General features: G+C 58.6%; 2 protein-coding genes across 7 annotated transcripts; both read left to right on the forward strand.

The window, feature by feature from the left end:
* The first annotated feature begins 128 nt into the window (after positions 1-128).
* On the forward strand, positions 129-15,502 carry RAVER1 (ribonucleoprotein, PTB binding 1). Of its 2 annotated transcripts, XM_086699124.1 has the most exons (14): positions 129-413; positions 1,986-2,052; positions 4,601-5,070; positions 9,235-9,426; positions 9,600-9,729; positions 10,073-10,167; positions 11,073-11,160; positions 11,450-11,661; positions 11,765-11,858; positions 11,934-12,070; positions 12,842-12,916; positions 13,391-13,531; positions 13,946-14,029; positions 14,127-15,502. In XM_086699124.1, the coding sequence occupies exons 1-14, from the start codon at positions 144-146 to the stop codon at positions 14,271-14,273; spliced, it is 2,202 nt and encodes a 733-aa protein (XP_086555250.1). In that variant the 5' UTR covers positions 129-143; the 3' UTR covers positions 14,274-15,502. The 2 variants fall into 2 exon arrangements, with proteins under 2 accessions (XP_086555250.1, XP_086555249.1); XM_086699123.1 differs by having other exon boundaries at positions 11,765-12,070.
* A 31-nt stretch (positions 15,503-15,533) lies between these two features.
* FDX2 (ferredoxin 2) lies at positions 15,534-20,349 on the forward strand. 5 transcript variants are annotated; one of them, XM_086699125.1, is made up of 6 exons: positions 15,538-15,884; positions 15,971-16,025; positions 16,168-16,335; positions 16,595-16,740; positions 19,581-19,668; positions 19,918-20,349. In XM_086699125.1, the coding sequence occupies exons 1-6, from the start codon at positions 15,731-15,733 to the stop codon at positions 20,072-20,074; spliced, it is 768 nt and encodes a 255-aa protein (XP_086555251.1). In that variant the 5' UTR covers positions 15,538-15,730; the 3' UTR covers positions 20,075-20,349. The 5 variants fall into 5 exon arrangements, with proteins under 5 accessions (XP_086555254.1, XP_086555251.1, XP_025772344.1 ...); XM_086699126.1 differs by having other exon boundaries at positions 15,551-15,884; positions 16,229-16,335; XM_025916559.2 differs by lacking the exon at positions 16,595-16,740 and having other exon boundaries at positions 15,550-15,884; positions 16,229-16,335.
* Positions 20,350-20,479: the final 130 nt, after the last annotated feature.

The raw sequence follows: 20,479 nt of genomic DNA on the forward strand, positions 1-20,479 counted from the left end.
CAGAAAGGGGTGGGGCCTGTGGCGCCCAGAAGCGGCTTGAACTCTTGAGAGGCGGGCTGGGCCTTAGCCAATGGGCCGAGGGGGTGGAAAAGGAGGTGGGGCTTCTCCTGGCCAATCGGCGGGCGCGCCCTCGTTGCCGCTCTATGCCGCTCCGCCCAGGCTCGCTGGTCCCAGAAGGCGCCGGGTTTCCCAAGATGGCGGCCGACGTGTCCGTTACTCACCGGCCCCCGCTGAGCCCGGAGACTGGGGCCGAGGTTGAAGCTGACGATGTCGCGGAGCGCCGGGCACCCGAAGAAGAACTGCCGCCGCTAGATCCAGAGGAGATCCGGAAACGCCTAGAACATACCGAGCGCCAGTTCCGTAACCGCCGCAAGATACTGATCCGGGGCCTCCCGGGGGACGTGACCAACCAGGTATGGGGGGGGGGGGGGGAGCGTGGCGGGAAATACCACCGTGCGCGTGCGCGGGGGGAACCGGGCGACACCAACACTGGGCTCCGTTGAGGGGCGTCGGCGGGAGACTCCAAGCGCGGGATCTGTGCGGGTTCGGGAGAAACCAAGAGCAGGATGGGGGGGCGGTGATGGAAGGAGAAACCAACTTTGGAGTGAGGGAGGACGTTGCTAGGGGCGACCACGGGCTTGGACGAAACCAAGTTATCTCGGGACAGGGAATGGAAGGGGGCGGGCAACTTTGGCCTTGCTGGGAATTGTGAATGGGCTGCTAGAGTGGGGCCGTGGAAGTAGGGATGGCAGTTGGTCCTTCCTCTGATTGTGTTTTTCCCCACCCCCTCTACCTTGGGGTGGCGGGACCTCGTATCCAGAAGTTTCAGGGTTGGCTAGAGTAAGCCTTTCCGTAGCACGCGTTTATCGACTCCTCTGAGAGATCCGGAAGTTGTAGTAGTTTCTGGGGTCTTTTCTTCCCCAAAACCCCTGGATTAATTTGGAAAAATAGAGACTCCTGTCCCCAGCTCAAAGACCTGCAGGAAAGGGGGGGGGGCACTGTTCTTTGCCCCCCACCTCACACTAATCTGGCCCGAGGTGCCCTTCTTTTGGGGCCTACATTGGGCAGGGCTTCCCAGTGCTCTTTGGACCCAAGGAGATTGCATCTAGTCGGCCCTGCCCTGCCGCGCCGCAGTGGGATGGGTTCCTTCTCCCTGCTGCTGAAAAATCTCTGCTCTCTGACCCACCCGCACATCTGCCACTGACTCTCCGTGCCCGTAGGTAGGCACATGGCTGGTGGAGTCCCAGAAGGGAAGGGGTGTGACTTGGCGACAGACCTAGGTCAGGTGCCACTAAGCATGGTCTAGTTTTTTTCTAGAGCTGGTCCTCCTAGTGCTTACCGTCTCTCCGGTGAGAACACTTTATCTCCCGCGGGGTGCACAGTGTGTCTGGCATTAGCTGGCTCAGAGCTTGTCCTCAACGTTGGTTTGCAAGAAGGCCAGCCCTGTCAGCCCGAGGGAATTGGGAGGCAGGTGAAGCCATGCAGTGTGGGCTTATTAAGCACACAGAGTCCCCAGTCAGGTACCCCTGGGTGGCATTCCCTCTGCTGCCCTGACCAACTGCATGACTTTGGACATGTTCCTTCGCCTCTCTGAGCCTCAGTTTTTTTTTCATCTACAAAATGGGCTAATGCGTAATTTGTCCGGTTGTCGGAAAGAGTCAGACTTGCAAACTGAAGTTCAGATGGGTTGAAATTATTTCCCTAAGGGGCATACCGCAGAGCTGGGAGTTGAACTCAGACCCAGCTTACTCTTCGGTGTGTTGTGTTAGTTCAAAGCTTGGAGTCTGCAGCTAGGCTCTGCATCCCAACTCTGCCAGGAGTGGCCTCAGCGTCCTTGGACAAGTAACTGCTTTGAGCCTGTTTCCTCCTTTGTAAAACGGGTCTGGTAATTGATCTGCCTTCTTAGCTGGTCCATGTGGAGGTGGCACTGGGTGGCTCCCTTCAGCCCCTGGTGACTCCGTATCCTTTGGCTTCTTTCTCCGCAGGAAGTGCACGACCTGCTCAGCGACTATGAGCTCAAGTACTGTTTTGTGGACAAATACAAAGGGACAGGTTTGTGGGGCGTATGGGTTGGGCTAGTGGCAGGAGGTGACAGTCCCTCAAGCTGGGAGGGTCCAGGCCCAGTGCTTCCTCTCTGGAACTTCAGGCCCAACATTGTCCCCTAGGTCAGGGCAGGACAGACTGTTGTCCCAGTCTGTCTTTCATCCTGGGTACCCACTGTGGGGCAGCTTTGGTGTTCCTCCCCTGGGCTGCCCGACCTGGGCATTGGGCTCCCCACTTCCCGTGCCCATCCCCCCAGCCAGCCAGTCACCCAGGCCTGTCTGGTCTTCTCCTTCAAGCCCTCCAGAACAGTCGGTGCCCTTCCATCCCTCAGCTTCCTTCCAATCCGTACCTTCTCCATCTCTTCCAAACTGGCAGCTTCCCGCTGGCCTCTCTGCCTCCTTGACTTCAAGCCCCTGCTTGTCCTCCCCCAGTAGCCAGCTCTGATCTAGTTGCAAATCTGATCCAATCTGGTCCTAACCTTGATTATTCTTCTCTCTCCAAAACTCTCTGAGAGCCTTCTCCTGACTGCCTTGCAGGGATGTGCCCCAGCCTCACCAGCACCTCGGGCACCCATAAGGTTCCAGGCTGTTCCCTCTCCCAGTGTTCTTTTTTTTTTTTTTTTTTTAATGTTTATTTATTTTTGAGAGAGAGAGACAGAGTGTGAGTGGGGGAGGGACAGAGAGAGAGGGAGACAGAATCTGAAGCAGGCTCCAGGCTCTGAGCTGTCAACACAGAGCCTGAGGGGCTTGAACCCACGAGTCGTGAGATCATGACCTGAGCCAATGTCAGATGCCCAACTGACCTGAGCCACCCAGGTTCTCCACCCTCTCCCAGTGTTCTTAGCTGTCCCTTCTGCCATCTTCACAGTGCCCTGAACACCACACCCATCATGGCACTGTCACCCTGGACCATTGTCACTTTCTCACTCACCTGCCTCCCACACCGAGTGGTTGGTTCCCTGAGAACAAAGATGGGTCTTGTCAGCCTTGGCACCCCCCCACCCCCACCCCCACCCCCACCCCTTGCATGGGAAGCTCTCTGTGGATGTCTCTGCCTTAAACCTTCCAGGGCCTTTTCTTGCAATCTATAAGATGGGTGAGAAGTAGCTGAGGACAAGTAACCCCTCAAGACTCACCTTGCAGCCTAGAGTAGTTAAGATCTTGGGCCCTGGAGACTAATAGACCTGGGTTCAAGTTCCGGTCTATCCTCACTCTGTGGCCACAGGCCAGTGATGTACCTTCCTGAGCCGCAGTTTTCTCACCAGCAGATTGGGCATGACCTGCTTGAGTTATTCATGAGGCCAAACACACTAGAATACCTAAAAAGCCTGACACCTAGTAGGTGCTTAGTAAAATATTGGCAGGGGCCATGAGTCAGAAGTATTTACTGGGCATCTAATATGAGGATGTGCGAGGCATTGAGGATCCAGAAGTTAAATGACACTTTCATTCATAAAGTCTTCCAACAATGAGTGTTGAATGTCCTGTGCTGGGCACTGGGTACATAGCTGTTAACCAAATGGAGACAGTCTAGTCTGTGAAAAAGGCTGTTATTCAAACCGCTGCAAATGTGGAGGTGAAATGACCATTGGACCAGAAACTGCAGAGCCCTGTGAGAGCACAGAGCTGGGATCTGAAACAGGAACAGTCAGGGTAGGCTTTGTGGGGGAAGTGATGTTTGCAGGCCGACTGTACGGTGGGTTGGAGTTAACCAGGTGAAGAATCCTGGAGGTCAGTGTTCCACGCTCAGGGAAAAGCCGGTGCAAAGGCCCGAGGCAGAGTGTGCGTGGCACAGTCCAGGAAGTAGCAGCAAGAAAGAGGTGGGAGAGGGCCAGCAAGGCCAGTGGGCCAGGCCACGCAGGAGCCACTGGCCCCTGCAGTGAGACACCCCTGGGCACCGGCATGGCATTATCTGATGATCCTTTTGAAAAGTTCCCTGTGGCTGCTGGGTGGAGAGAGCAAACCAGGAGTGGCAGTGGGGGCTGAGGCTGTGGCGGGTGACAGGGGCCTGGATTTGAGAGGTGTTGGTGGCCTGGAAAGGTGGTGAGGGAGGGGTGCAGAGCAGGGTTCTGGGGTCTGCCTGCCTGGGTTCAAGTCCGGACTCCTTCACTCGGGCAGGAGGCGCTGCTCTGGGCCTCTTTTCTTGCTGGCAAGACGGTGGCGGGCGGGAGTACGTTATTCTTATTTCACGTGAAGACACGGAGACCCCAGAGCCATTCGGGCTGGAGCAGAAACCCCGGCCCCAGCGACCACATGCTTAAGCACTCCCGTGTGTCACCTGAGTTAGCAAGTTTTTAGGACCCAGCCAGGCCCCAGTAGGCGAGCACTGCTGTGGGTTGGGAGCGCGGACGAGGGGCAGGAAGCAGGCCTCACGGAGGCAGGAGACGCCTGTAGCAGTCGTTAAGGCTGGCAACCGTCCCATCCGGCTGGTGCCTGAAATGTCCCGGTTGTTGGATACCCCAAAGTCACACGAGGAGGCTTAAAGGGAGGTGGCGGGCGGCCCCAGGGTGAAGGGTCGGCCTCCGCTGATCCTCGCCCTCCTCCCCCTCCCACTGCAGCCTTCGTGACCCTGCTGAACGGGGAGCAGGCCGAGGCTGCCATCAGCGCCTTCCACCAGAGCCGCCTGCGGGAGCGGGAGCTGTCGGTGCAGCTGCAGCCCACGGACGCCCTGCTGTGCGTGGCCAACCTGCCCCCCAGCTTCACCCAGCAGCAGTTCGAGGAGCTGGTGCGGCCCTTCGGCAGCCTGGAGCGCTGCTTTCTGGTCTACAGCGAGCGCACCGGCCACTCCAAGGGCTACGGCTTCGCCGAGTACATGAAGAAGGACTCGGCCGCCCGTGCCAAGTCGGACCTGCTGGGCAAGCCGCTGGGCCCGCGCACCCTCTACGTGCACTGGACAGACGCGGGGCAGCTGACACCCGTCCTGCTCCACTCCCGCTGCCTCTGTGTTGACCACCTGCCCCCCGGCTTCAGCGACGTGGACGCCCTGCGTCGGGCGCTGTCGGCGGTCCACACGCCCACCTTCTGCCAGGTGAGCGCACCTCAGAGGGGCCCTTTGAAGTCACCTGCCTTTCCTAATCTCCCGGGTCCCTTTTAGTAAGACAGCGGCAGTGCCACTTTGAATGGGGTTCTTGTTTGAAAAGCCACGTGGTATAGGGGGTGACAGCCCAGCTAGGAGCCAGATGGCTGGGGTTCAAATCCCTGCGAACCCTTTAGTGACTTGCTTAATCTCGGTGGCCTCGGTCCTCCGTATAACACGCAGGTGAGACCACCTTGGTGAAAGCTCAGTGCAAGGCTCGCTAGCCTCTCGCTCTCGTGTTGATCAGGTTTGTCGAGTGCCTTCTGGCTCCCAGGCCTGGCACGAAGGAGGCGGCTCAAGAGAAGCCCACGGTCCATGTAAGCCTTGAGGTCAGGAAGTTGGGTTTGGTTGGATTCCAGCCGTGCTCTGTGGCTCTGGGCAGTCACTCACTCACTCTGAGTCTTGGTTTCCCTCCTCCGTAAGAAAGGAGTCGATACTCACACATCACGTTGGCCAAATGGTCTCTGGTTCATTCGAGTCACATTTGTCATGCGCTTCTTTGTGTGCGGCACGAGCCCCGGGACAGGCACAGTGTGGGGAGAACGGGCCAGGCCCAGTTCTTAGCCGGCAGATAGTCTCGCCCGCAGACCCCCAGCAGAGACATTCCTTCAGCACCCACCGAGCACATTCCTTGGAATCGCCTCATCCTAATACAGCCCAGAGAAGCAGGTGATATCCCCATTTTCAGGGGGCGCAAAGAATTCAAGCGCCCTGCCGAGGGCTGGACAGCCAGGGCATGGCAGGGCCGGGATCGGAGTGCCGTGGCCTGGCTCCAGAGCCCCAGGCCGGCGTGGTGGAGGCTGGTATATGGCTCTGACCCCGGTTCTGTGGCCCGGGTGCATCCTGTTTCCCTTGTGTAAAGGGAGTGTTGGGCCTGGGGACCCCGACATCTTAGGAACCCCTCTCCTGCTCCCTTTGCATTTGGTCATGCTGCTGCTTTCCGTTGGGGATCTACTGTGTGCTTGTCCCTGGGTAGGCCTCCTGCCGTGTGCTAGGCTCTCTGGTGGGGCTCAGGACAGATGACTTAGCTTGACAGCGACATCCTCTCTTGGAGGTAGGACAGCAGGGCCACGACCACCACCAGGTTCTCACTCTGAGCCTCAGGTTCCCCATCCGGAAATGGGGCTGACAGTGTTTTGTGATTGGGTTGTTGTGACTGGCTGTTTGTTCCTTCTTCCACTTACAGTAGGTGTCCTGGTTGAATGGAGGACAGGCCCAGGTGTCAGGCACGTTGCAGTTGGAGCCTTAATCTCCCTAGGTGGGAGCCACGAAGCCTTGGTTACCCTCTGACCCCTCTCTCTATTCATCTGTGAGACAGGGCATGTCGTGAGAAGGTGTGCATCTGGGTCTTGGTCAGAGGTGAAGGTGGAGTGCTCAGTCGAGGTGGGCTGATGGCTGGAGCCACCCTGTGCGGGCACTGAGCAGGTGCACACCTAGGGCACGACCTTTCTCTGTCACCGTGGAGCAGCTTCTTGAATCCCCACAACCACCCTTTGAGGTGGGTTCGTTTGCTGGCCCCACCTTGCAGATGAAGAAAACAAGGCCCAGGGATGGGCATGTGCAGTGATATGCCTGCCAGTAAGGTGGGCTGGGAGTCAAGGTCAGTCAGCTGACCCCGGGGGGTGCGGGGAGTCCACATTCTTCAACGTTTTTTATTTATTTTTGGGACAGAGAGAGAGACAGAGCATGAACGGGGGAGGGGCAGAGAGAGAGGGAGACACAGAATCGGAAACAGGCTCCAGGCTCTGAGCCATCAGCCCAGAGCCCAATGTGGGGCTCGAACTCACGGACCACGAGATCGTGACCTGGCTGAAGTCGGACGCTTAACCGACTGCGCCACCCAGGCGCCCCGGGAGTCCACATTCTTAAGGTGGTCACCCTCACCTCCCAGGAAGGCTGGATGCTGAGCTGGGAGTTTGCTGTCCTGCTGGGGAGTGTCATTTTCAACATAACCGAGATGTTGAAAGGAAATCCCATAGCTCACAGGCCAATTTACATCACATCTGATATGCTGATGCCATAGACATGAATAGAGCACGTATCGTAAGACCTTGGGTGTTGTAAGAAGCCTTTCTCGTTTTATTTTTTTTTTGTGAATGGGCAGTCCAGTCTTGTTTTGAAACTCAGCACGTCCAGAAAGGTCACTGGCAAAGGCTCCCTCCGGCCCCACAGCGCCTTTGCCTGCAGCCCCTGCTCAAACCAGTTTGTTGTGTCTCCTTCCAGGGTGATTTTATCACGCATTTCAAGCAGATGTTCATATGCCCTTGCGTTCCCCTTTCCCTGACCCAGATACTGCCATGGCTGCTTTGGTTTGGTTCTTACACGCTTTCTTGGACACATTTTCGTGTTTAGGCATGAGAGCTTTCTCATTCCTGTTGAGGCTGCGATATTTTCCATTTCGTGGGTTCTGCCGTCCTCTGTGGATGGACGTTGTCTTGGTTCCAAACCACACTGTGCATCACTGGGGACCAGGAGGAGCATTGTTGGCTCTTTTTTTTAATGTTTACTTATTTTTGAGAGAGAGAGAGCATGAGCAGCAGAGGGGCAGAGAGAGAGAGGGAGACACAGAATCCAGAGCAGGCCCCAGGCTCTGAGCTGTCAGCACACAGCCCGACACGGGGCTCGAACCCACAAACCGGGAGATCATGACCTGAGCCGAAATCGGACACTTAACCGACTGAGCCATCCAGGGACCCCAGCACCATTGGTTCTTAAATATCTTTTTTTTTTTTAATTATTATTTTTTTTATGTTTATTCATTTTTGAGAGAGAGAGACAGAGCATGAGCGGGAGAGGGGTTGAAAGAGAGAGGGAGACACAGAATCTGAAGCAAGCTCCAGGCTCCCAGCTGTCAGCACAGAGCCCGACGTGGGGCTCAAACTCATGAACCGTGAGATCATAACCTAAGCTGAAACCAAGAGTAGGACGCTTAACTGACTGAGCCCCCCAGGCGCCCTGAGCATCATTGGTTCTTGAGACCGCCATAGCCACAGTGAGGCGGGTAGTCTCCTTAAGGCCATCAGCCTGGCCTCATCTGATGCCGGCTCCAGCTCTGTGGCCTGAGCAAAAGGACTGCCCTTCTCTGAGCCTCAGTTTCCTCTCCTGCTAAGTGGGCATGCTGACGGTGCCTGCCTCTGCGATGTGGTGAAACAGCTCCTGCAGCACCCAGCCCATGGGCGTGCAAGGTCCCACTGGGTGTCCTTCCAGTATCTGCTTGCTCTGGGACACCACCAGCCCACGATTCCGGCACCCACAATGCCCTGAAAACCCAGAGGTTTGCTCCCTGAGTTGGTGACAAGCTCTGACCTGACCTGACAAGGGGCCATCTGTGGCCTTTATCTTTGTGCCTTGCTGCAGAGTTATCTGTGTGTCTGATTCATGGGAGCCTCAACCCCACTGGGGGAGCGGACACATGATACACAGCGCGGGCCGCATCCTTCTTTCTCCCAAACAGCATTGATCCTGGAACACATCTGGCCCCAGGGTCTGGATCGGGGGTGGTGGGCCTGAAGTACCAAAGGGCCGCCGTCAAGGGAGGTGGAGGGGCCTCCCTCCCTCCCGGCCCTGCCAGCTTGGAGCCACCTGCCTCACCCCCAGGCTGTGTGTCCTTCCCGGTCCCGGCTGCCGTGTCTTCAGCCTGAGGCTCGTGGTTGAGCAGCACTTTGCAGCCACCCACCTCGTCTCCTGCCAGCGTGTCCTCTTCCCAGCTCTATAACCCGAGCGTGCCATCCTGCCTCCCTGAGGCTGCCTGTGCTTGGCAGCCCCCATCGGGGCCCCCAAGTGGCGCTGACGAGAGGCCCAGGGAGCTTGACCCATGCGAGGCCAGGTCCCAGCTTTGCCCTCCCACCAGCTGTGTGACCTTGGGCACGTCGACCTATTTGAACCTCAGTTGTCTCCTCTGAAAAGTGGGTAGGGTGCGGCCTCCTAGGGCCATTGAGAAGATTCCATGAGCCAGTGCAGGAACAGGGTTCAGAAGAGGGTAGGACCAAGAACCCACCCCCTCTGGGGAGTTCGCTGTCATGATCCGGGTCTGGTCGCTGTGGTCACTCCGTGTGAGGGTGGCCACTGTCACTCGGGTGCTCACGTCTGCCTCCCCCTGCCCCACGCCCCCGCCAGCTGGCCTATGGGCAGGATGGGCAGCTGAAGGGCTTCGCTGTGCTGGAGTACGAGACGGCAGAGATGGCTGAAGAGGCGCAGCAGCGGGCGGACGGCCTGGCGCTGGGGGGCAGCCACCTGCGAGTCTCCTTCTGTGCCCCGGGGCCCCCTGGCCGCAGCATGCTGGCTGCGCTCATCGCCGCCCAGGCCACGGTGAGTGTGTGCCTGGGACGGGTGCCCCCGGGGGCGGGGGGGGACCGGGGGGCGAGCCCTCCTCTCTGGGAAAGTCAGGGTGCCAGCTGGGCTCTGGGGGTGAGAGGGAGGGGTGAGCCGGCCTCCCCATGGCCGGGTGGCGCCCTGAGCCGCTCTTCTGTTTCTCTCTGCAGGCCCTCAACCGGGGCAAAGGGCTCCTGCCCGAGCCCAACATCCTGCAGCTGCTCAACAACCTGGGGCCCTCCGCCTCCCTCCAGCTGCTGCTGAACCCCCTGCTCCATGGCAACGCGGGGGGCAAGCAGGGTAAGGTGGGGCCGGGCAGAGTGGCGGCCGCGGTCCCCATTGCGCTCAGAACCCCAGCCTCCCCAGACCGTTTTCCCATCTGAGCTATAAGGGACTTGAACCCACAAGCAGGGGCTGGGGTGAGTGGCAGTGACCAGGGTGAGCTGGTGTCCTGAGCCCCTCACTGGGGCAAGTGAGGCAGGGTGGTGGGAAGGGGCCGGCCCTCCCCACAGCAGACTCCCTTTCCTGGGCCCCTTTTTTGGGCACGTCAGTTGCTTTCTGGGAGCTTCGGGCCCCGGGTTGCACCTAACCGGGGCAAAGGCTTCCGTCTGTGGTCCGCTCTTCACTTCCCGGTCTCCCCCAGGCCTGTTGGGCGCACCTCCAGCCGTGCCGCTCCTCAGCGGGCCGGCCCTGTCCACGGCACTGCTGCAGCTCGCCCTGAAGACCCAGGGTCAGAAGGTAAGTGCGTGCCCGGCCCGGGGCCCCTGGGACCTCCTCGTCCGCACGGACTCCCCAGCCCTTGTTTCTCCACCTCACGCCCTTCTCGCATCTGCCGGGGGGCTTGCCGTCGCCGGGGTGATGGGACATCTGGTCGTGTCTGTGGGGCTCAGTACGTGGTCTGGTCTGTCGCAGGCGCTTGGGACTCAGGAAGGGACTCAGTCTAGGGAGGGAAGTCCAGGCCTCGCGGGGGAGGAGTGCGGTCTCTCGCTCCCACCTCCTCAGCGCGCATACAGGGAGACCCGTACAGACCAAGGCACACACAGATAGGTATACCGCGCATAGAAATACATACGCCACGTCACCACTCTCTCGGTGCACGTACGCGGAGACCCGTACGTGGGAGGCATGCGCACACGCCTGCAAGCAGACCCGCCGCACACGGACACACGTGTCACTGACCTGTCTGTCAGGGCCACGTCAGTGACACGGGTGTGTCTGACAGTAACTGACGGGATTAGGGAATTAGGGGCTCACCCTTGCGTGGCTGGTACACACACTGTGTTGGACACTGTGCTTCCGTAATAATCAGGGGGGCTGGGTGTGGGCAGTGTGCCTAGGAAGGACTGTCCTGTGTGGGGTGACAGGCCCTGACATGTTGAGCATATGGTGCACGCCCCCTGGGGCTCCCCGGGGTCTCAGATGGGCCCTGGCAGACAGGAGGCCCTCCGTCCCCATGGGACAGCTGGATGGGTGATGGCTGAGATGTCGCAGACACTGGGGGACGCTGTGCGCGTCTGCCCGTGACCGGCCATGGCCTGCACTCTGGGTGTGCTGGGTGTTGTGACTGTTGAGACCCTGGGTGCCACCTGTCTGCTGCCCGGGCCACCCTGGCCCATCTCCAGCTGATTGTGCTCTGTCTCCAGAAGCCTGGGATCCTGGGAGACTCTCCCCTGGGCACCCTTCAGCCTGGGGCCCAGCCGGCCAACCCCCTCCTCGGAGAGCTGTCTGCAGGTAACACAGACCCCCGCCTCTCCTCATCTTTCTGGGCCCCTTCTCACTTTCTCTTCCTGAGGCCCCTGTCCTCACTGGGCCTGGGAAAATGACCTACTGTCTCTGGGTCTCAATAGTCCCATCCGTCCGTTGGGCCCCCACCTCCCAGGGTGGCCGTGAGCATCCTGGGAGTTGATGTACTCAGAGGGGTCTGTTCATTGCCCAGTACCTGCTGATCCTTGTCCAAGCTCAGGGCCCCGGGAAGACAGGTCTAGTGTGGTTGGACACCAACACCTCCTTCTCTCTGTAGGGGGGGCCCTGCCCCCGGAGCTGCCACCCCGGCGAGGGAAGCCACCACCTCTGCTGCCGCCACTGCTTGGCCCCTCTGGGGGTGACCGGGAAGCCATAGGCCTGGGTCCCCCAGCAGCCCAGCTCACTCCACCCCCTGCCCCGGTGGGCCTCCGAGGCACTGGCCTTAGAAGCCTCCAGAAAGACAGTGGGCCTCTGCCACCGCCCCCCGGGGTAAGGCTCCTCCCCACATCCAGTACCATTCCAGCCTCCCCCCCACCCCCCCGCAAGGTGCCACCTGCCAGGGGCCCTCACGAACCCAGCCCTCCTGCTACAGGTCTCGCTGCTGGGGGAACCCCCAAAGGACTTCCGGATCCCCCTGAATCCCTACCTGAACCTACACAGCCTACTCCCAGCCAGCAACCTGGCGGGTAAGGAGGCTCGGGGCTGGGGAGGCACAGGGAGAAGCCGCCGCCCAGCTGAGGGCCACCTGCCTCACCCCCCAGCCCCCGGAGGCGGTGGCGGAGGTGGTGGCAGCAGCAAAGCCTTCCAGCTCAAGTCCCGCCTGCTCAGCCCTCTCGCCAGCTCCCGCCTGCCCCCCGAACCAGGGCTGCCCGACAGCTATGGTTTCGACTACCCCTCGGTGAGTACCCAGCTCCCATGTGGTCTGCCCTCCCGAGGGCCACTGCCGTGGCCCCTTGTCCCCTTGATAGCAAGTCATTCTCCAAACAAGTATTTCACTAATACTGACTGCCCGGCAAGCACAAGGGAGACAGAGAAGAATGTGCCAGACACTGTCCCTGCCCTGAGTCTCCTGTCTGTTTGTCTCTGCCCATCAGACCTGGTTCCTGTCTGTCTTTTTCTCCCCAGAGACTTTAGGCTGCGCTTCCCCTTGGAGACCAGGATCAGTGTCTTGTCGGTCTCTGTCCTGCTCTCCCGTCCTTGATTCCTGTCTCTGTCACTGGAGAGCTGCTCCTTCTATGATTCCAACCTCCTCTAGCTCAGACGTTGCAGCCTGGCCACCTGTGTAACCCCTGTGTTACGTTACGTTTGGTCCACGTTGGGTTTTAAAAAATTTAACAGCTGAAATAAACGTCACTGCTGACATGTAGAAGAGTTCACACAACCCGGATCCCTCGCCGGCCTTGAAGAACTCCGAACACCTAGGTCCATGGGAGCCATGTGCCTTCCCAGCAGCCATCTCTGGGGCCAGGGTGTCACCACTCCTGGCAATGGGGCACACTTTCTGTCTCACTGCAGCTGCCCCACCTGCAGTGGGAAGTTGCCCCCACACAGTAGAGCGTGCCCCCTCTTGGCGGGGGCACTTCCCCAGTAACAGCTGTGCTGTGGGATTCAGCCAGGGGTGAGGTTGGTGCAGACTCCAACCCAGCGTGCTTCTCCCACTTTCATTCAGGACGTGGGACCTCGGCGGCTCTTCTCCCACCCACGGGAGCCAGCTCTAGGGCCCCACGGACCCGGCCGACACAAAGTAAGAGCTGCCCTGTCCATCTCCCCTCCTGGGTGTATCAGTTAGCCTGTGCTGCCTAACAAGCGGCCCCACCACTTTGTGGCTTAGAACAGCAAACATTTTTTCTCACCATTCTTCCTGGTGTGGGGGGGGGGTCTCTGCAGTCACATGACGTGACAGTCACATGACAGCACAGCTGGGGCTCAGCAGTCTGCAGTGGTTTTAGCCACATACCTTGCAGCAGAGGCCTCAGCTGCAGTGATTTAGCTGCTGCATGTGGAGCCCATCCTCCAGCAGGCCACCCTGTGATGCTGTCCTGCGTGTGGTGGTGGTCCCGGGGTTCCTCAGGCAGGCCCCTCTGCCTTTACAGTCATGCTACCCTCCTGTTGGCCAAAGCTAGTCACGGGACAAAGCCCAGTGTCATTTGGGAGGGTCTGCAAAAGGGGTTGGATTCTTCAATAATCTGTCTCACTCAGCCCGGCCCCCTCTCTGCAGATGTCACCCCCGCCCAGTGGTTTTGGTGAACGGAGCGGCGGGGGCGGCGGGGGGCCCCTCTCCCACTTCTATTCGGGCTCGCCCACTTCCTACTTCACCAGTGGCCTGCAGGCTGGCCTCAAGCAGAGCCACCTTAACAAGGTGAGGAGCCTCCCCAGCTGAGGACAGGTCCCCAGGGACAGGCAGGATGCGGGAGGCCCTGTGACCCTTGGTGCCTGGGCCAAGCCCGGGGTGGTGACAGAGCAGGGGTCAGCTTTGCTCAGGGCCGGCCTGAAACAGGCTGTGCTCCCCACACCTGTGTGGCTCTCACCTGGTATCGCCCAGCCTTCCTGGCCTCCTTTCACTCCCTCTCCAGTAGCCCACGGTGTGGGTGATGTTAGCCCCGGTTGACAGATGAAGAAACCGGCTCAGAGGAGAGAAGTAATCTTCCCCCCCCCCCCCCCCCCCCGTGTCCTAGCTAATGAGTGGGAGAGGCAGGATTTGAGCCCAAAACCCCTTGCCTTCGCCCTGGGGGCTGCTTCCTCTCCCACTCCATCTCTCTCCCATGTCTCCCAGGCGGTCGGCTCCTCTCCACTGGGCTCTGGAGAAGGGCTCCTGGGCCTCGGCCCTGGGCCCAACGGCCACAGCCACCTGTTGAAGGTATGGAGCTGGGGAGGGGCAACGGGAGCACGCGGGGCTGGGGAGCGGTGGCCCCCAGATGGCCCCTGACGTGCCACCCCCTCCCCTCTGTCTCTAGACTCCGCTGGGTGGCCAGAAACGCAGCTTTGCCCACCTGCTGCCCTCGCCCGAGCCCAGTCCAGAAGGCAGCTACGTCGGCCAGCACTCCCAGGGCCTCGGCGGCCACTACGCAGACTCCTACCTGAAGCGCAAGAGGATTTTCTAAGGGGCCGGCGCCAGATGCTCAAGGGCCTGCACCGAATTGCTTTTGGGTTTTCTGGTGTTCTGTTTGTGTTTCCCTCTCCCCCTTTCAGTAATAGAAAAATCTCTGAAAGACTTTGTTGACCAACCAGCCGGAGCCCAAGGAGTGTGGGGGAGTCTGGGGGCCAGCTCCCGGCATGGAAACTCTACAGCCTTAAGAGAGAGGGGCCCTGGCCAGCTCTCTCTCCCCTCCCCTGTATCCGCCTGTGTCTGTCTCTCTGGGAGTCCTCTCCTGCCTCGTCACTCCTGTATCTTGGCCTTTCGAGTGCCTTGGAGGTTCCCCTGGCCTCCCGTGAGGATCAGAGACTGTCCCCCTTTTTTAACTTTGACGATTGACTTTTGTTTCCTTTTCTAATTTGTATTATTTTTTAAACAATCCAGGACGACCCCCAGCTCTGATTCCTTCAAGGTCCAGCCTGTCTGGGCCTTCATTCCACACTTTCGGTTTGAAATGGCTCAGCCCTTTTCCTGTCCTGTCTGCTGCAGGCATGGATGTGCCCTGCCCCTGCCCGCCCACTCTGGCCTGTATTCCAGCTCGGGGTCCCCAGCCTCCTGCCACAGTTCCCTCACCTTCTGATGCCTTAAAGCCGGGTCCCAGGCCCTGCGGTCAGAGCCTCTTAGATGCCGAGCTCCGGAAGCTTGACTCAGGACCAAATGGCTCTGGCCTGGGGATTGGGCCCCTCTACCCAGAGTCCCCACTCTGGGGACAGTAAAAGGCCAAAGCCTTGGTTTTGGCAAACCAACTCATCATCCCTCCTGCCCAGGCCTAGGTGCAGAGACGGGTTTTCTCTGCCAGCTCAAACCAGTCCTGCTGTCAGTCTGTGGGAGTGGGGTATTGTGCATCTCACTGAGCCTCTGCTGTCTCCCCCCACCCCCACCCCCCATGTTGAAGATGAGCTCCACCTCTCCATCCCCAGGCTAGATCACCTGGAGCTGGCCTCCTGGCCTCCTGTGGGCCCAGTGGGAGTCCAGCAACTTCAGGCGGATAAGCTCTGCCCTTGCCCAGCAGCAGGACCTTTGGGCCTGAGGAGAGCCTGGGCCCCTCCCCCTGGCCGGCTGGGCCACCAGCTTCTCTCCCCGGACTCTTGGGGGGGGTCCACATCCACTCCAGGGGGGTGTCGTCTCCCCAGTCCTCTCTCACAGACTTTCCTTTGCTGAATTAAAGTTTGTAAGTAAATGGTTTTAAAGAAAGCAGAGCTGGCTGGTTCTTGGGACAAACAGTGGGCGTGGGTGGGAGGTCAGGGATGGCCCCGCAGGACTTTTGTGTGGGTGAGCTAGCCTGGCGCCCTCCTACCTTGGCAGTTCCTGCCTGAAGCCCTTGCTCTCACGAGCCCCACGCAAACGACAGGGCTTATATTCGGGCAATTACGGGCGCTTTGGTCGCGCGGCTGCCACTGGGCATGCCCAGTCCCGGGTCACGTGATGTCTGTCATGGCCGCCTCCGTGGCCCGGGGAGGCGTGAGTGCTGGGCTGCTGCTGCGGGCGGCCAGGGGAGCCTGGTGGAGCCGGCCCGGAGGCAGTTGGGGGTCTGGGGAGGCGGCGGCGCCAGCGACAGCCAGAGGATTCCGAGCGACAGGTACCTGGGGCGCTTCGGGGGCTAGCGTTCATCCGTCGGACCCCCGCAAGGCGCCGCGGGGCCGCTCACCGAACCGTGTTTTTCAGGCTCGCACCCGGCGGGGGAGGAGGAAGCTGGCGGCCCCGAGCGGCCCGGGGACGTGTGAGTGTAGGGGGATAAGGCCCCTATTCTTTATCCCATGAGGTTCCTCCGGTCCCCACCTTGCCCTGCAGCCTCATCTCTGTCCCATTCTACGTCGTCCTATTCCCCTGACCGTCAAGCCCCCCCCCCCCCCCAACCGTAGGTTCCACCTGGCCACCGCGTCCATCATCAAGTTTGGCATCTGCACCTCCATCTGTCCCCAGGGTGAACGTGGTGTTCGTAGACCGGTCAGGCCAACGGATTCCGGTGAGCGGCAGAGTGGGGGACAATGTTCTCCACTTGGCCCAGCGCCACGGAGTGGACCTGGAAGGTGGGAGCCCGGCACAGGGAATTGGGGAGGGCCTTATTCATTGTTTAAAAAGACCCGCAAATCAGATAGGGTTCTCCATTACTTAACCCTCCTGTGGCTTCCCATCAAACATGGTTAAAATCCAGATTCCTCACCAATGTCTCTGACCAGCTCTAAACCTCTTCACTCACTCAGCAGTTATTTGCTGAGCACTTGTTAGAGGTTATTTACACCACTGCCCTCCAGGAGCTTGTATTCTCTTCCTCCTCCTTCTCTCTAGTCTAGACACACTGGCTTTCTTGCTGTTCCTCAAACAAAAAACCAAGTTCGTTCCTGCCTCGGGGCTTTTGCACTTGCTGCTCCAGACATCTGAAGTACTTTCCCACCAGATCCTCTGGCTCTCCATCTCATCCTTCAGGTCTCAGTGTAAATGTCACCTTTCTGACAATCTCATGCCTTCATCCCAGTTTACGTCCCCATCCCCAGTCACACTAGGTCCTCAGTGCGCTTTATTTGCCTCCGTAGCGCTTGTCATTGCTTTCTTTCCATTTTGTCGTCTGTCCTCAGAATGAGACCAGAAACCCTCTTTGCCGCTTATCGGTTGCCTGTCATGGTATTTAGATGCACCAAGTATTAAGTCAGTGTCTGTTGAATGAAAGATAATGATAGCAGACATTACCTTAAGCGTGTTAAATAGCTATTGATTTGATAAAATCTTCATAACAACGCTACATAATAGGGGGGATTATCTCACTTTTTAGGTGAAAAAACTGAGCCCCAGGTTAAATTGACACAGTCCAAGGTCAAGTAAGTGGCAAAACTAGATGCAAAGCCAGTTTATTTTAGCTGCTAATCTGTGCTGCTCTTCTGTGCATATTGAATACCTACTGTGTGCCAGGCAACAGTGTACAAAACAGATAAGGCCCCTGTTGTTTCACACCAGTTTCAACCTAACAGGGACAATGATCTCATGAGTAGACATGTAATTATATCATGAGCAGCTGGGGGCGCCTGGGTGGCGCAGTCGGTTAAGCGTCCAACTTCAGCCAGGTCACGATCTCGCGGTCTGTGAGTTCGAGCCCCGCATCAGGCTCTGGGCTGATGGCTCAGAGCCTGGAGCCTGTTTCCGATTCTGTGTCTCCCTCTCTCTCTGCCCCTCCCCCGTTCATGCTCTGTCTCTCTCTGTCCCAAAAATAAATAAACATTGAAAAAAAAAAAATTTATCATGAGCAGCTGGAGAGGGCGGTCTGAAACAAAAATATACAGGGTTACTGGTTGGGTGAATATAATACAGAGCCTAAAGTATTGAATCATTACAGGGGGCGGAGGTATTGGGGGGGCTGGGCATGGCAGGCCTACTTCAAGTTCTGTTCTGGGATTCAGTCACCAGGAGACCAGGACAGAGATTGGAACATGAGTTTTCGAGGCAAGTGGCCTACGGTCAAATTTTGCCTGTTACCAGCTGTATGACCCTGAGCCAGGGTCCTTAACATCTCTGGACCTCTGTTTCCTCCTCTATAATATGGGGTAATTTAGTTACTGTGGGTTGCTATGGAGAATTACACAGATCTCGTAAGTAGTGCTTAATCCCTGGCATGTGGTTAGTGCCCAGTGACTAGTTGGGACTGTTACGTTAGATAATCTCTCTCTCATGGGGTGAGGATGCTAATGAGGTGGGAAACAGGGCTGAGGAAGAGATCCCTGGGGACTACCTGGAGCTTCAAGGCCCAGACATTTTCTCCCCAGGAGATGGGGAGGGTGAGCTAAGCCACCGGGTCCCCCAAGGAGCTTCTTCCGGGTCAGGAGGCTGCCTTGCAGCTTCATCATCATCGTCCAACATGTCTGGAAGAGAGAGAATTCTGTCCCATTCACTTAGAACACGTGTCTCTTGAGCATCCACAGCATGCCAGCCTCAGTGCCAAGTACACAGAGAGGAGGCCAGGTTGACGGAGCATAGGTAAACCCAGAGATTAAGACGGGAACTTTAGACTGTGGTAAATGCCGTGCAGAAATTAGAGTCATCAAGGCCAGGGGGAAGGATAAGAAATCGGAGGTGGGGGAACTGGAAGACAGTGGAGTTGAGTCCCTGAAGCCAAGAAGGATCTAACCATGGAAAAAGTAGAGAGAAGAGCATTTCAGGGCAAGGGTACAGCAAGTGCAGAGGTCCTGTGGTGGGAGACGAGGTTGGCATGTTGGAGTTGAGCAGAGGGGCCAGTGTGACTGATGTGGAATGAGGGAGAGATCGGGAGGATCTTAAGGATTGGTTTTATTCTGGCTATGAAAACCCTTTGGAGGGGTGCCTGGGTGGCTCAGTCAGTTAAGCGTCTGACTCTTGGTTTCGGTTCAGGTCATGGTCTCACGGTTGGGGGGTTCAAGCCCCAAATCGGGCTCCGTGCTGACAGTGCGGGGCCTGCTTGGTATTCTCTCTCTCTCAAAATAAACTTTAACATTTATTTATTTCAGAGAGAGAGAGAGAGAGAAACAGCGTGAGCAGGGGAAGGGCAGAGAGAGAGGGAAACACAGAATCCGAAGCACACTCCAAGCTCTGAGCTGTCAGCATAGAGCCCGACGCGGGCCTCAAACTCATGAACCGTGAGATCATGGCTTGAGCTGAAGCTGGATGCTTAACTGACTGAACCACCCAGACGCCCCACTCAAAGTAAACTTAAAAACAGAAAACAAAAGAAAGAAAGAAAACCCTTTGGAAGGTTTTAGGCCAGGAAGGACATTATCCTGAAGCACAGTTCTCAGTGATCAATCCAAAAGTTGGGAATGTGTCCAGGGAAAAGCAGGAAACCCCAGTTTCTGCGTCTTGCAACCCTGATATTCTGATCTCTTCTGCCACACTAGGTGTGGAGTGAGCTGGTCCCATCTTTAGGAGCAACGGAGAGATGGGTACACCCTTGCCTGGTGCGGCGAGAGGGTCCCAGCCAGGGCTTACAGGCTATGGGGACCCTGCCTGAGTTTTCACCTCTCAGCTACACTGAAGTCAAGTCCATGTTCCTTCATGGTGCCATGCACGTAGGCCACTGGGGAGTCCTTGGGAGACAGGACACCCTGGACGTCCCTTTGCAGGCCTATCCACAGTTCGGGAACGGCTAGCTGAGCGAATGACAGGGTGGGGGGGCCACACGGTGCGTGTGCAGAGGACGGAGAGAGGAGGGGCGTCTGGTGAAACAAACGGCCTCTCCTCCCTCATGCCTTCGACCGAGCCGCACCTGCCTGACCGTGTCCCTCACCGGCACGTCCCCACTTGTTGCCCCCAGGGGCCTGTGAAGCTTCCCTGGCGTGCTCCACCTGCCATGTGTACGTGAGCGAGGACCACCTGGACCTCCTGCCTCCTCCTGATGAGCGGTGAGCAGGCGGCCCCTCCCGGGCCTGCGCGGCAGGGCCCGGCCGCTGAGTCCGCGCCCCTGCTGCCCAGAGGCCCACACGGGCGGCGGTGGAAGGCAGCCCCAGCTTCTCGCCCCCTCGCGGCTGCTGGCGGCGGCGCTGCCTCCTGACCATCCCCCCTGGATTTGGGCAGCCTGCTCCTGCCCACCCTCGGGGCCCCCGCCAGCCAGACACCATGCCCGCCGCTGACGGCTGTTCTCCTTGCTCCAGGGAGGACGACATGCTGGACATGGCCCCCCTTCTTCAGGAGAACTCCCGGCTGGGCTGCCAAATCGTGCTGACTCCAGAGCTGGAAGGGGCCGAATTCACCCTGCCGAAGATCACCAGGAACTTCTACGTGGACGGCCATGTCCCCAAGCCCCACTGACGTGGGCAGCCGTCGTGGCCCTCGGGGCCAGGACTGGAAGAATAGCCAAGCTGCCCGCCCAGCCCAGAGCGTGGACAGGCCCGAGAGAGATGTTGGGAGCAGCCAGAAGCCCAAAGCCCCTGCTTCAGATCCCATGTCCAGGCTCTGGGTGGGGGGTGGGGTGGGGGGTGGGAGGGGCACCAGCCCCTGCCCGGGAGCCTCCCCCAGACTCAGGAGAATCAGTGTGTGGATGGGGTGGAATCTGACTGGAATGACAATAAAACTGTCTCACAGACCTCCAGCATCTTGAGTGTCCTCAGGGGCGGGCAGGCCTGGGGTCTATGGCTGCATCTTCTTCACCTGGACCCCCAACTCTGCCCTCTCATAGCAGCGATGGGGCCGCGGGGGTGGGGGACCACCGGGGCG

The sequence above is a fragment of the Puma concolor genome, chromosome A2 (assembly GCF_028749965.1).
Source record: "Puma concolor isolate L17-30 chromosome A2, mPumCon1.1.hap2, whole genome shotgun sequence".
NCBI lineage: Eukaryota > Metazoa > Chordata > Mammalia > Carnivora > Felidae > Puma > Puma concolor.

Bases quoted from the DNA above. Each gene is read 5' to 3' on its own strand.
- FDX2 (XM_086699125.1), top strand. From the start codon at position 15,731: ATGTCTGTCATGGCCGCCTCCGTGGCCCGGGGAGGCGTGAGTGCTGGG. The intron at 16,336-16,594 runs GTGGGAGCCCGG...CCTTCTCTCTAG, and splicing joins CCACGGAGTGGACCTGGAAG to TCTAGACACACTGGCTTTCT. The intron at 19,669-19,917 runs GTGAGCAGGCGG...TCCTTGCTCCAG, and splicing joins CTGCCTCCTCCTGATGAGCG to GGAGGACGACATGCTGGACA.
- RAVER1 (XM_086699123.1), top strand. From the start codon at position 144: ATGCCGCTCCGCCCAGGCTCGCTGGTCCCAGAAGGCGCCGGGTTTCCC. The intron at 414-1,985 runs GTATGGGGGGGG...CTTTCTCCGCAG, and splicing joins CGGGGGACGTGACCAACCAG to GAAGTGCACGACCTGCTCAG. The intron at 14,030-14,126 runs GTATGGAGCTGG...CTCTGTCTCTAG, and splicing joins GCCACAGCCACCTGTTGAAG to ACTCCGCTGGGTGGCCAGAA.